This window comes from Lichenostomus cassidix, chromosome 5, assembly GCF_008360975.1.
Source record: "Lichenostomus cassidix isolate B80296 chromosome 5, HeHo_3.0, whole genome shotgun sequence".
Classification (NCBI taxonomy): domain Eukaryota; kingdom Metazoa; phylum Chordata; class Aves; order Passeriformes; family Meliphagidae; genus Lichenostomus; species Lichenostomus cassidix.
In genome coordinates, this window is record NC_139486.1 from 48,360,767 (window position 1) to 48,375,713 (window position 14,947).

The window sequence follows — 14,947 nt, forward strand, 5'->3', positions numbered from 1 at the left end:
CAGGTACATGAAGAGTAAAAAACTAGGAATTATTAAGGCATCAAAAGGATTTGTTGGGTGAATCTCTGGAGCTGCAGCAGGATGCCCTGTTGGCTCACTGGTTTCTGCTGGAGCCAGTGCAACCCTTTGTCCAGGGAGAAGGGATGTGCTGGGGGTTGTCCCAGGAAAGGCAGCAGAAGCAGGATAGGCACAGCAGTGCATGTGCTGTGCAGGGATGTGAGAAGGCCTGGAGATGTCTGAGGTGTCTTAGGCTCCACTGTGACCATGTGCAGATCTGTGGTGTGAGAGCACAAAGCTCATTTGAAGAGTAGGAAGTTGCTTTAATTGGTTAGGCACTTCCATAATGTCTGCCATTTGTTCTGTGATCCTCAGGCAGTGCTCCCATGCTGGAGTACTGAGTATCCAGTAATGAGAGTCTAATAAAGATTTCTTTTTATTTTGACAGATTGGGAGAATGGGAAAACAGAATAGCTTTCATGCTGTAATCTTACAGTTTTGAAGTGTGTAAAATATATTGAACCTTATGAAGACAAGTCTTTGCCAAACTTCACAGGAACAAGTTCTTAGCAAATCTGCAGCCATCTGGTACCTCTGTCATCATTAAAGGAGCACTGGAGTATTTGCTTATGCAGATCTATAGAGATTTAGTTGTATGGGGAGATGTTCCAAGATGCAAATTGTATTGAATTCAGAGATGCAAAGTGTATGCATGATTAGTGAAGACAAACTGTAAGAACAAATAAAATCTACTTTAGATAATTGGCACTCTGTATGTAGACAGTGAACAGATTATTCTTTCATGCTTTTGCTTTCTATTTAAGAGAGCGGTCTATTTGGCAGCAGGGGAACCAAGACTGACAAAAGTAAGTGCCAAAGACTTTTATAATGTGATGCTGTTGCTGCCCTTTGGCCTGCAAGATAGTTATTACTTCAGATACTTTGTATTTTAAGGATGCAGGGGTGTAGTATTTAAATGGGCCTTTTTTCTAGGAATGCCTTGCACTGTGGTGCCGTTTTCTTTGCCTCTGTTCCATGAGTCACCTGCTGGTGGGATATCAAATACCTACACTCAGGCAGGTTTGGGACACAACTGTTGCTGTGGGTTGTTGCAAACATGAATGGTGGTTTCTTGGAAAAAAGGATAGTAGAGTCTACCAGTATCCAAACTGGCCTGAGCCCTTCAGTGGTGAGAATATGGTGCTAAGTCTTAGTGTCTAAGATTTTGTTCACACCTACTCAAGAAATGAGATTAAGGGTTGAGCATGTGACATTTCCCAGGGTAAAGCAAATACACCTTCTGGAGAAGACAACAAGGTGCCAGAGGCGGTGCATGTTAATGGAGAACATGAATGGCCACAGTGTTGGAACTTACATGGCTTCCAGTCTTTCTGGGAACACAATAATATACAAGATAATGTGTGCAGGATTTATTTCTTACACTTCCAGCTTGTGCAGGCTGGCAAAGACTTCAGGGAGGCCTGGCAGCTCATGTTCTCTTAAGTGTTTTTTGTGGAATTTTTTTTTTTTTTTTTTTTTTTGCTGTGGAGGCCTAGGACTTGGGAGAAATGTTTTTGTGCTGAAAAGATGGAACTTATGGTATGTCATGTCTGCAGAAGGACTCATCTGAGCAGTCATTGTGTTGGTGTCCATTGGTTGTTAGGCTGTGAGCAACTCCAGCTTGCATTGATATTAAGTACTCTGGGTGTTTCCATAAAAAGAATTATCCCTGTGATTGGGATCCTGGTGTGTGCATTTAAACAAATGCTTGTTTTAGAAAAGGGGTGTGGAAGGCAAGTGACCACTTCCAGAAGTTTCTCAGGTGCTGTCTGGTGTTGTTTTGAGGCATGATGATGTTTTATTTTTGCCTTGGGATGGGTGGTGTCTGCTTTAGTTCTGTGTTCATAGTTGTCCAGTTCCTTTAGGAAGTGACTGTGCAAGGTGAGAAAAGGAGCACTGGACAGTCCCTGCTTTGGGGGATTTACTGAATTTGTTCAAGCTGAAGAAGGCAGAATTGGTATGAGCCGAGCTGGGAGTCTAGCTCTTGTAGAGAGGCCAGCAGACTGTAAAGCAGAGCAGGAGCAGCCAGCCAGGCTTTGAATTATTTGCTGCAATCCAGAAAGTTATTTACTGGATGTAATCAAAGCTTTGGAGTGGAAATAAAGGCTGGTCTGCAAGGGAGAGGGTGGACTGAGAGGAACTGCTCAGTGAATGTCTCCAAGATGCTTAGATTTTCTTTTACTCAGAGAAATTGATTACTGTGGTTAGTTTTTTTGATAAAAATTAGTCTTTGTTATAAGCATATTTCAGTCTTCTTTGAGAGGCTCACAGTACAAATGGGGTATAGGCAGTTTGACCTGAAAGCTTGGGTTGCTTCAGGGAGTCTCTGTAGCCCTCAGAAAACAGGCTGTGCTGTTATGGCCCTTGGATACACTGGATATGGCCCTTGGATACTAGGATATGGCCCACTGGAACTAGGATATCAGAAATATATATTTCTGATATCCTAGTTCCAGTGGTAAAGAATGGCAGGAAAAAGCATACAGTAAGAACACACATGCAATGAAATGTTCTTTCCTCAGCATTGCTGAACTGAGACAGCCTGAATCTGGTGGTCTTAGATCTATATCCCTTTTAACAGATTTTACTTCTCTATCTGTTGTAGATGAAGGACACCTGTATGTCTGGGGCAGCAACAAACATGGGCAGCTGGTGAGCAGAGACATCTTCCTTGCTGAGCCCAGGAAGATTGACACTCAGTGTTTCTCACATGAAAAGATTGGAGCAGTTTGGAGTGGCTGGACCCACCTGGTGGCACAGACAGGTAGGATATCTAAAAAGCAGTGACATGTGGCACCCAAACAGTAAATTGTCTTTGTGCAGGCAAGTAGTGTTCTTTCTCACTGATAGTGGCTGGACACACAGTGTTGCAGTTTCACCCCAGCAGTTGTTGTCTCTTAAAAAATGATGAGGACAGACATCCTTTGGCTGCTCTTTTAGTAGGGTTTTAAGGGCATATAAATAATGTGTTCAGAAGATAATCAATAAACTAAAATAAGCTGGCTTATGTGTGTTTGTGGTCAAACCCAGCAAATATTTGGAAAAAACAGGTAAAAAGAGGCATTGTTACACTCAAAGAGCATCTGCTGAAGATGAAAATGAAAGCAAGATTTAATGTTGAAGCTGTACTTTCCTGGGAACCTTTGCAATGAGGACAGTGTGAAAGCTGCCACGTGGGGAGGGCTGTAGGGTTAGATTCTTACCTAGGAAGAGATAAGAGGAAGGTTATGTAACAGTGATATTCATGTGTAAAGGGATGGTTGAGCTGATGAAGTTCATCCGAGTGTAAAACTCAAAGGCAGGAGGGAAAGGTAGATGAGATGGAAAGGCAAGACAGGAATCTGAAGCTATTTTGTGGTGTTTCTCTGTGACCAGGCTGTGCTGTTTGCTTCTCCTGTTGCACAGGGTGTAGTGCCATAGTTGAGGCTAACAAGAGAGTGGAAGTCTTCCACAGAGCAAAAGGCACAGCCAGAGCTGTGATGTGTGACTAGAAAAACAAATTGGTTGTTTTCTGTTTCGTAGCATTCATTATTTGACATCAAAGTGAGTGAGAGAAATGTCGTGTAAAAAACCTGCATCAGCTGCTTTTTTAGCTATTTAAAAGAAATGTCTGAACTCTGATTTTTAGAAGATGCTATACTGAAAATTTCAAAGCTGAAATCAGTGCTACAAGCTGCTTGGAAAGTTTTCAGGTGGAGTAAAGAAATTTATCTCAAAATGTGTAGTTCTTGAATAAACTGCCTAATGTCATCCTAATAGGAATAGAAATTGTAGAAAAAAGCCATTAGTCAGGATAACCTAATTTTTAGAGAGTGAGTCTTGTCAGCTTGGTTTTGCTTTCCTTCACAATTTCTTAATAGAGCATACCCACTAAATAAAGCCTCTCTAAAGTTTTAGTAACTTCAGTGTTTCACTTAATTGATACTTATCTGTGGCCATTACAGACATGGAGTATTTCAGTCGGTGTTTTTTTTACAACAACAAAATATATGTCAAGTGACTAACAGGGGTGTTTTGCTTGTGAATGTTTGAAAAGAATGTATGTAAAAATAGGCTGACTTTCTACATCTGCATTAGAAAACTGGCCAAGTGATGCAGTGGCATAAGTTATTGCTGAAACTATATTTTATGTATTTAGAATTTTAAATCTCTTTGAAGAGCAATGGACCTGAACCTAAATCATCTGGAATAAGATTTTGAATGGCCTTTGGCAGCCTCCAGATACCGATCAGTATCTCATGGGAATTTCAAGGGTTGTTCAACTACTAGGTATAGCGAGAGCCAAGCACTTAACTCTTTCTGAAAAATCATTCGCTGCGTTAAACTTGCAGCTGAATAACTGAAAAATGCAGCCCACTTGAGAACTTTCCCCTGCATGCAGTTCTTCCACCAGTATTTTTACCTCCTTGTAGAAAAAAGCAAATGCTGCTTCAGTTTCTTGGTGCTGAAGTCATAAACCAGTGATCCCCAAATGTTACAGATCAGTAAAATTTTTTTTAAGCGTGCAGGCCTCAATATATTTATACTTATTTATTTATAAATTCTAGACATGAAATGCTGTAATATACAAACTATAAAACATGTATAATAGAAATTTGACAAAGGATAAGATAAACACTACTTAAAATATTACTTTATTAACTTAAATAATTAAAACCATCAATAATTTATTTATAAATTAAAATATTTATATATAACTTGCATCCTGCCCTCCAGTGGATTGTCTTGTGAATACCTAGGGCTGCGTGCACTTCACTTTAGAGATACTGATATAAAAATTTCCTGCTTGCTTTACTCTGGGGGGTTCCACAATTAGTGGAAAGAAGGCAAAACAGAATGATTTTTGGACACAGGAAAATGGAAGCAAGGGATATTGTAGTATGATCCTTGTCTGTTCGTTGTGGAAGATAGCAAAATACTTTGGAAAGACATTGCAGTGTACAGGGATTTTGCTGCATGAAAGAATGAGTAAGTTTTTTCTAATCAATAATCTCACCACAATGCAAAATTTAATAGTTTAAAGTTTGTTGCTGTATTTGAATCTCATGTAGTATTTGAATCTCAACTGCAAAGGATAGTTGAATTTTAAGAGGCCATTACAAATAAGAGTTCTGTTTGTTTTCCCAGAAAGTTAATCCTGGTCAGAGTATTAATAATAAAAAACTTGTTACTGTAGCTGTCTTGACATCAACTGAAAACTTTTTTTACTGGAAAGACACAGGAAGGAACTGGCTGGATAAACACTGGACATGCAATGCATAAATTCACGGATGCTGCCATTTCAAAATGACATTTTGATCTTTATATGCCAGGTAAGCAGTGCTTGGCTGCAGAACTAATGGAAGAGTGAAAAGTAAATGAGAGAGTGATGTTCTTAAAAGCAACCATCTGGAGGAATAGTTGCCAGTTTCATGGTTGCAGTGGTTTGACAATTTTAAAGTGAGTCCAAGCAAGTTATCAACTTTGTTATCAGGAAAAGGAACACAGCATAAATATTTTTGTCTTCTGTCTTTCCCTCTTATGTAAGCTGGCCTGTTTTAAGACTTGCTTTGTTTTTTTTCATGCTGCTGGCAAATTTTTGTACTGTAACGTAAAGCAAAATGCACAACTTTTCATTTCTTCCCCATTCTCTCTTTAAAAGGGGTTTTAATTGCACCTGAAATCACTTTAATACCTGCATCTCTTTCATATCCTACATTCTACCTCATTCAGCAGATGTTTTGTGTCATTTCTTTTTAGAGTTTGATCAACTCTCTTTTCATTTGCTGTTGTTTATATCACAAAGCAGTTTGGATTCAAGATACTAATTCCTGAGAAATGAATTGCTTGGCTTAAAGGTCTTAAGGAATGTTTTCATGAGATGTTGTGTTTTTAATCCTTACCTTTAACTGATCCTCATCAGCTCCAATTCCTTATTCTTTTTATTACAGAGGTATTATTTTGGGGCTATTTCCACTGTACACACTCTTACTGTAAAATAACTCACAGAACCCTTCAAGAAAGACAAGTGCTTTTTTTCCCTGCCTTGATTACTGTTTCCTACAAGGAGAGAAGCACAATTAGACTTTCTGGCATCACTAGTGCTCTTTCAAAGTAAGTTATATTATTCTGGTAGTGGAGGTGGTCCTAGTTGGTGATGGTTGGTCCAAAAGGATGAAGGCTGAGAAGCCCTGCTTGCTCTTTGATCAGGTCTCTGATGATAAAATGTGAACTTGCTGGTGTCTTTGGTTTAGTTAATATTTTCCATGTGAATGCTTGTGTCAAGTGACTCTCAGAAATGTTTTTCACTGATGACAGGCCAGTGCTGTTACTGCTCCATGTGAAGGACAGACCAGGTGCATTTTTCTGGTCTTGGACTCCAAGTACAAGTGCTAGTCTCTTTAGACAACCACTCTGTAAAAGGTTTGCTTCCTCTCCAGCACTTTTGTTAACAGCCCGAGGAGCACCACTGCGGTATAGGTGACATTATTTCTGAGTAATAATGAGCAGTTGTCTTGCGTTGCTCTGCTTAACAATGTCAGCTTTAATTGGTGGTACCTCTCAAGTTATTGCAAATGCTTTGAGGGTAACTGCTGAAAGAGAGGTTATTGCTTAGGTAATTTAAAAGAGAGAGAAGCTGTGGCCTGTAACATTGAAGATGTAAATTAGTCTACTTTGGGGAATGATAGAACCAATATGACTTGAAGGCAAACCTAAATATAGCAAGAGAGGTATTTTAGAGACTTTGAGGTGAATCACCAACTTCCATTCAAAACAAGATATTTTCTTTTTAACTGGAATGCCTAATATCCTTAATCTAGCCTGGTTTATTATCTGTGTATTCTCCTGAATACATTCACTTATCTGTTTGTCACATAGTGTCACATGAAGTTATGCTTTGTTTGAGCTCAGATAAAGAATTCCGAGCTCTTTCACTCAGAAAGTTACTTCAAAAATGCAGTTAAAATTGTGTTTCTGCTGCCTGTGCAAAACTGCCTACAGCTAAAAAGTCTTGGAAGAACAGAATGCTGTGACATAGTCTGAATAATATTCTGAATCCTCATTCCAAATGTGCATCTGAATTTGTGTGTCTTTGAATGTCCCTTGATGTCATGTCATTTAGGCCACATAAAACCGCTCTGAAGTGGTTTGACAATGTTAGTGACCTACGAGGTAAAATAGAAACCATTTCTGTTTTTTCTGAAGCAAATGACAGTGTGTCCCTCCAAACACCGAGAGCAGAATGAGAGAATGTTTCTAATGATCTTGTTTGAGTCATTAACCTTTAACATTTCAGTCTTTCACAGAGGCTGTAGTTGCTCTTCTGGGTGCCTTTTCTGATGGCAGTCACAAGGTAAAGCTATTGGGCTTTGCTGGCAAGTTGTGCAGCTGCAGGGAGAGGAAGGGGAAGGACGTGTCTGGCACCCGAGCAGAACAGCCTCAGCCCACTAGAGGTCCTTTCCAGTTTGCTCTTGAATCCATGCTCTGCAGCCTTCCTCTGGAAAGCAAACTTTCTCTCCCTTGGATTTTTCAGCAGCTCCCTAGGACAGCAAATACTAATTTGTGCATATATATGTATATATATAATCTCCTTGTCTCTTTCTAGACATGGCAGACAAGAGGAACTTGCAGTTGTACAGTAAATAGCTGTACATGTATTATTGTCTCATTTCTGTGTGAAAAGAGAGGTGTCAGGAAGATGCTAAACTGTCACTAATTTTGATTGAAGGTACTCATTGTAAAATAGAAACAGTGATTGGCATTAGGGACAAAGAAACTTATCTCAGTATTTGAAATTCCCTTTGTGAGCTATGATGTTATATTGGCAAATGGAGATTCAGATGGCCTGGGAAGAGTAGGATTTAAATGGAGTTTTGTTAAGTTTAGCTCATGGGTTAAAATGAGCTCAACAGGAGGAAAACAGCTGTCAAGAAAATTCTATGTCTATTCTGCTCCTTGTACATGTGAGGTGGCCCATAGAGTGCCCTTCCTATAGTGGAAGGGGAAGATAAAGTGCATAAGGCTGGTCTGTCCTGGATCTTCTGGCTATGACTTCCTTTCATGGAAGGGCCTGCTCCTTCCTTGGAGCAGGCTGCACAGGGCAGTGGGGGTCACCATCCCTGGAAGTATTCAAAAACCTGTGGATATGACACTTGAGGACATGTTTTAGTGGTGAACATGGTGTTGGTGCTGGGCTGACAGTTGGACGTGATGATCTTAGAATTCTTTTCCAACCATAATGATTCTGTGATTCACACTTGCTTAGTCCTGTCCAGATGTATTTTACTAAGTATTCCATGATTGGAAGAGTTTGGAAAATGACTCAGTCATCGTTCAACATTATGTTTTGGGGCTTTAGACCACATGTGTGGAAAGAGGGACTATTACATTGAATTTCTCCCCCCCTGCTTTTTTTTTTTTTGTGTGTCATATCCTCTCTTTTACTGTTGGGAACAGTGATTGTTGTGGACCTAAATAATGTGACTGTCCCAACTTGACAGAACTTTCATCTTTAGAAAGCTTCCAGAAAAAATGAACCCTTAAAATGTGGATCTGATATAGATTTTGCTCAAGTCATAAGTAGGTGAGATAAGGGATTAATTTCTTTGCTAATTTTCCTTTCTCTTTTTTTTTTCTTTCCCTCTGGTTTCTGTGGTTGGATTGCTGCAGTTCATGGCTACCCATATATTTAGCAAATGTAATAAACAAGGTCAGACATATTAACAAATATGTGCTTGTGTGCAGGAACTCTGTAAATTTGGTGTTTGTTTTGTTTTCAGTACCCTCCAGCGCCAGAGCAACTGTGCAAGAGGAGCTATAGTTTTGTGGGCTGAGAAAGGCGGGTTGTCTCTGAGCTGTTCCTTGGGGGTTTATTTTTCTTACTCTTTTTCTCTTAAAGCAAATGAAACTGTTGAAATGGTAATGATGATAATTCCACTGAAGACACCTCCCCTCTCACAACTACTGTGAAATCAGGGTACAAAGCTGATACAAATTTCCTTGGAAGAAGGAAAATCTGACCATAAGTGTTCCTGTCTTTCTAGTTCTTCTGACTACTCGCAGCTGGAACTGCTGGCACTATCTAAGCCACTTGCTCTTCTGTTTGACTGTTTCTGCTTTATGTCAAACTCTTCTTCCTGAATCATACTGAAATCGTTTACATTGTACGTAGGTCTTTGTCAATTCACCTATTTGAAGCTGAAAAGAAGCAAAGGAAAAGGCATGAGAAAATTCACTGTTCTCTTAACTTTTGTCACAAGCTTCCTCCAAGTTCCATATTCATAGGTATTAATAGAGAAAGATCCAAATGTGGAACTCACAAGGGGGAGTTCCAAATGTGGAGCTCACAGGACCACTTTTGTTTGGTCGTCGCTATTGTTTTGTCGCTGCTGGGCCAGACACTATGTAACTCACCTCGTTTTTGCCTCTCAGCTTTTAATTCAGCTACTAGACTCCCACATGCTGTGGGTCCCAGCAGCCATCCCCAGTGATGCTTCTTTACCAGACCTGTTATCCAGCAAAAAGAGCATGGACTGGAAAACTAGGCTGGGGGGTTCTTCCCTACACCCTTTTCCAGCTGTGAGAGCTGAGTGGGGGGCAAAAAAATTACCATTTCATTTTGGGTGTTATCATATGATATAGTTTGCATGTAGTGAAAGGATGATGGGATTGATTGAAATTTTGGTAACTCAGAGCCCTTAGTGTAGAGAATTGATGTGAAGCACACAACAAACTGAGAATTTGCACATCAGAATTTCTGCTGTTATGCAAAGTGGATATAACCTAGTCTCAGACAAACAGTTCTGATCCTTACTAAGCCACAAGTGCTTTGCACTCACTTTGTATAGAGTAACAAGGCTGGAATCAATCATTACCTGATAGCTGAATTAATCTGTATGGTAACTAATTGCCAATAACAAGGTATATTTGTTGTGCCCTCTTAGTTTTATTGGTCTTTGAGAAGAGGCTACTGCATTTTCAAATAACTTCATTTAAAGTTAAGCATTTACTAAGCTGAGCATTTCTAAGTTCAGCTTCTGAAAGCAGCTGTCTATGTGTGCACGATCTATGCGTGAAAGTGCATTGATCTTATTTAACCTTAGTAGCATTTTAAGGCCATTAAATACTTGTTTTCATAATCTTTAAATGACATTTCCTGTTTAGTAATTAATTATTCAGGTTTAATGCTCACTAATGAGTCTTACTATTTGAACATAGGTAATGTGCTTTTTAAGAGCTTAGAAGCAGTTCAGTACTTCTGAAAAATAGTACTTTTCAGGAATTTTTTTTTTCTTTAAAAACAAGAAGCAAACAGGAAAAAAAATGTGTAAAACCTATCTAGATTGTTCTTTTCATTATTACCTTGAACTAATTTTCAAATAATTAAGTTGATGTAAGATACTATAAGAGAAAGGAAATATATCAACAGCTGTGAATTTTCAGTACCAAATCTGTAGTCTTGTAGAATGGCTCTGATACTTGGGAAATATGATGAGATCTCCTAGGAGGGTCTATCCACTTGTTGGTGGCTTTTATTCTTTGAATTATTCCAGATGCGAGGAACTACAGAACAATCAAACACAAGTGTGTGCTGAAAGATTCCAGTTTGCCACAGGTACTTGTTACACAGGATTTACATTGTTTGTACAAACAGATTATTCCTACTCCAAGGAAAATTTTGAAAGGGTATTTGCAAGCTTTTTTTCAATCTTTGTTTTTTGTAGCCCTCTTTTACGTAGGAAGAGAAGGAGCTATCTCTAGCTCAGTCCGTGGTGTGGTCATTGAAACTCAGGGTGAACTCCCTATGTTTTTGTTGTTTCTGTTTAGACTTCAGTATGAGTGTGTTGTTACATATATTCTGTATGGATCCAAAACAACTGACACTGAGCTGTGCAGATGAAGGGGAGTTATGTTTCCTGTGTTGCTTAGGATACACTTTGGGTTTTTGGGATGTTCTGCTGGATTTAAGAGCTTGTGTGGTTCAGGTCTGCTTTCTTCTCTGTCCAGTATTATGGGGCTCATAGTATGTAATAAGAATAGATTAATCACAGTGGTTAATTTTTTGGGGACAAAGACCCGGATGAGTAGTTGGTATTGGCATCTGATTCATGCAGAAGAGAAACCCTAGGAGGGGCAGGATTTCCTTAGGTGACTCATTCTCTGTTTTACTTGCTATCATTTAACTAAAAGAAGCTATCTAAAAAACACTGTGCAGTCAAAGGTCTATTCAGGGACAGCGCTTTATGTCAGTTTTGCTAAGATCTTTTTATCATGAATACAAGAGATCTTATTTTTCTAGCATTTCCAAAAATTTACCTTTACAGATCTGCCTAAAATAAAGATACAGAAATTCCTTTAGGAGTATGTTTTCCTACTTGTCCACCCCAAAACAGAAAGCAAACTGAAAATCAGTTTGGCATTTCTCATCTTGAATTTTGGACCTTGTAGCTGATGGATATTTTGTAGGAATTTGCCTGTACACAAATGTTTTCTTTCAGGCTTGTGCCTGCTAATGACACAGCTGCCTGGAGCTGAAGCTGTTCACTGAAGAGAAAATGGGCAATAAAACATCCAGAAGTGAAGGTCAGGCTATGGGGGCAATAAAAGGGCGGCAGTGTGGATTACTAGATATTCATGTGGGTTGAAGAATCATCCTGACAAGTCACGCAGTACAAAGGAGGGTGTTAAATCCTTTTCTGTTTGTCTCATCTTGCTTGCTCAGTTTGCTAGAGATAAAGAGAGCACACAATGCCAAACGAACCCAAAAAGCTATAGGCATGCACACAGGTAGAAGCTGATAGTTGAAATACATAAAACTTCTGATGTGAGTGATTAAAAAAATTGGGTAGTTATTTAAAATTCCTCTAATTTACCAGAGTGGTATTGAAACAAAGTTCATGAAAACCTGCCCACCTGTTTTAGCACAGGAAAAAACGCATGGTTTCTTTAGAAGCTGCCCTATCTCATTGAATTCTGTGAAGCATGAATAGGAGGGTACTGTTTCTTTTGATCAATATCCATTGTAACATCAGAGAAAAGAAGGTATTGAAAAAACAGGAGCTTTTTGTTCTTCATTGCTGTCTGCTCCTTATGCCTAATGGCAAAAGTTCTCTAATTTCTCCTCTCTCTCACTTTAAAACCTAAACCTCTCTTAGTAACAGGCAGCATCGCACATTGATACTTATATTACCACCCTGTTCATAAACACACTTAGGTAATCCTTAAACATAGATGTGCTGGCACTGCAAGCAAATACAGATATTGTAACTATATAGAGGTAGTTGTGGACAGCTATTGCTTCATTGGGTAAGCAGAAGTAAATCTCACTAGCGTCATTCCCTCTTGGCAGGGAATTTCAGATTCTTTTACAGGACAGACTTGCATTTCATTCATCGGTAACATTTCTAAAATGTTTCTAAATGGTTAGACTTGTCCCATGCTCTGTGCCTGTAGCTCTGCAATGCTGAAAACACATCACCATGTTAAGAGATGTAGACACAGTCAGTCTTTTAGTATGTGAACTCTAATGAGTTAGAGGTCTGAGCTGGAACAAGAAGTCAGGAGTCAAAGGGAACTCTGCTAGCTGGATAGTGTCCCCTTGTATATGATGGAATTTTTTCAGGGCATAAGTGGCATTGGGATGCTTTCACCATTATGCAACCATTTACAGCTTTGTCCACTCTTTCCCTGCAGTCTCCTTGATGTTAAGCACTTTGCCATACACAGGTGGAATCTTGTATTGTGCTTTTATTTCTTCCTCCACCCCCTTGCCCAACTCTTAAACTTTCTTGTGGGTGGAGGGAGAAATTGGGATGATATTCCAGAGAGAATACATCACCTTATTGCTCATTATTCATCTTTTGACTTCAAAGGGTATGATTTTTCCTTCCCGTCCTCTTTTAGACTGTTTTGTTCCTCCTGTCAGCGGGAATGCTGCTCATTATTTGAGGTGCACAGCCCACTCTGTCTTAGTCAATTGTTGCTGTTCTAATGATTCTGACTCTGAACAAGGCGGGTGATCTCCTGGGAGGCTCTGGAGGTGCCATTGTTGGGTTTGTGGTACTGTTCTGTTCTTTGTACTTTATTTTTTTAAGAACAGCGTATAGTTAGGGTTGAACTCCATTGGATGTAGAACTCCACTGCTTCTGGAGTGACTGAGGAAGTTAAAGCCGCTCAGCAAATCCCAGGACTGCTCTTCTAACACTTTATCTCTATAATGCTTTCTATTTCTTTTTGGACATTGTGACTCCTCAGAATCATGCGTGTCTGAGGCTTGTTATCTAGTGAAATCTCTCAGGCAATTGGTCTCTGATTATTGGGAATGCATCTTGTGGGCAACAGTGAGAAAGCCCAATTCTCCTACAGGCTACCATTCCAAAGCATTTCTTTTGCTATTTCTGTTTCTGCCTTTCCACAGCATGCCCTCGAGTCTTTTGACAAGGTAAATATTAGCACTGGGAACTTAATTACCTTCCTTTTGTTTATCTCTTATACACACATGCCTGTTCCTTCTGAGGCTCAGGTGGCAATGGAATATTGAGAGTAGCAGAATCGCTTGCCTTCCCCAAATTAGGCAGATTCACAGATGTTTGCAGCATTGGAGCTAGAGGGAATGCTTTTCATAAAATGATCTAGAAAACATGCCTATGTTGTAATTTGTAATCTCTGGTTAAGATTTTCTGTAGCACTGTACTGTGTTCAGTCTAATGAAACAGGACCTGTACCTTGCCTCAAAGGGGATAAACACCTAAGCAGTCCTTTTACAGACAAAAGATTGGGAAATCAGACACAAGAAAATAATTTGAAACAAATAAAAACACATGAATCGTATTGCAATAGTTTAAGGGTGTTGATTTTCCAAAATGGTGTCCAGAAAGAACTGAATATCTATTCAGTTTTCTGGGGTATGTGAGAGGAAGAGATGCTCAGCTTCAGAAGGAAGGAAATTCCAGGTTAGGAGAGGCCTATATGGAAGAAAGCATATAACAGTGCAGAAGGGCATGGAGATATAAATATAGAATGTCAGTAAAAGTGTATGACTCATACTGCTGTAGTAGCATAGTGCAGAATTTATTTGCAGAAGTACAGAACAAAAACCCTATGGTATACTATGATGCATTTGCAGATAGTTTTCCATAGCTGGTTAATGTTTTATGCATCTTGCTTTTTTGGAGACATCACCAAATTGTGCTTTGATTTTCTTTTTTTTTCTTCTTTTTGTTAGGACTTTGTTTTTAGTTGAAGAGTTAAGTCCTCTATTGAACCTTGAATGCAGCAGTTCTGTTTGCTGGGTAGAGATGAGTTAGATTTGTTTTTAATCATGTAACTAAATTTAGCCAGCAATCTGCATTTTAAGGCATTGCTATTAAAAGTCTAAAAGTGAGATATGTATCGTAGTTTGAATTTAAAATAAGCCAGAGGCACAGCTGGTGAGGCAGTCATGACTCTCTAATCATGAGTGGAGGGAAATAAGGAGGGAATTTTCTCACCTTGCAGGATGAATGCAGTCTTACAGGTGCTGTAAAATCTACCCTTGCCACCACCCCCCTTCTCCAGCTTTGTTTCATGATTGCACAGATTTCATTTCTCCCCCTATTTTTTTTTCAGCCAAGATCATGTATCTATTTGATATCAGCCATCTGAACACAACTTCACATGAATTTAAGTTGTTGCATTTTAGTTTTTCCTCTGGTTTATTCAGAGTTTTCTGTGGTACTTCATGTTTCCAATCTCTTCTCTGAAAGGAGAATGGCCTTTATCCCATCTAAAACCTGAACCAGAGACAAGACTTCCAAGGCATGTGGAAAGTCGTGCAATTTGCCATATTCAAAGTTACTGTTCAGTCTTTCAAAGCAGTGAAGCATGCTGTTAAGTATATGAATAATCCCATTAACTGAGCACTGCCCATCTT

At 39.3% G+C, this 14,947-nt stretch overlaps 1 protein-coding gene across 4 annotated transcripts in view; it reads left to right on the forward strand.

Annotated features, from left to right (window-relative positions):
- The window catches only part of SERGEF (secretion regulating guanine nucleotide exchange factor), a 139,680-nt gene that overhangs the window by 7,719 nt on the left and 117,014 nt on the right, over positions 1-14,947 (forward strand). For all 4 annotated transcript variants that reach the window (XR_014852708.1, XM_085062956.1, XM_085062957.1 and 1 more), the window contains exon 8: positions 2,663-2,821. Coding sequence is in view for 3 of the 4 variants with exons in the window: in XM_085062956.1 (XP_084919082.1) it covers positions 2,663-2,821 (159 nt within the window). In the remaining variant the exon portion in view is untranslated. The remainder of the gene's footprint in view (positions 1-2,662; positions 2,822-14,947) is intronic.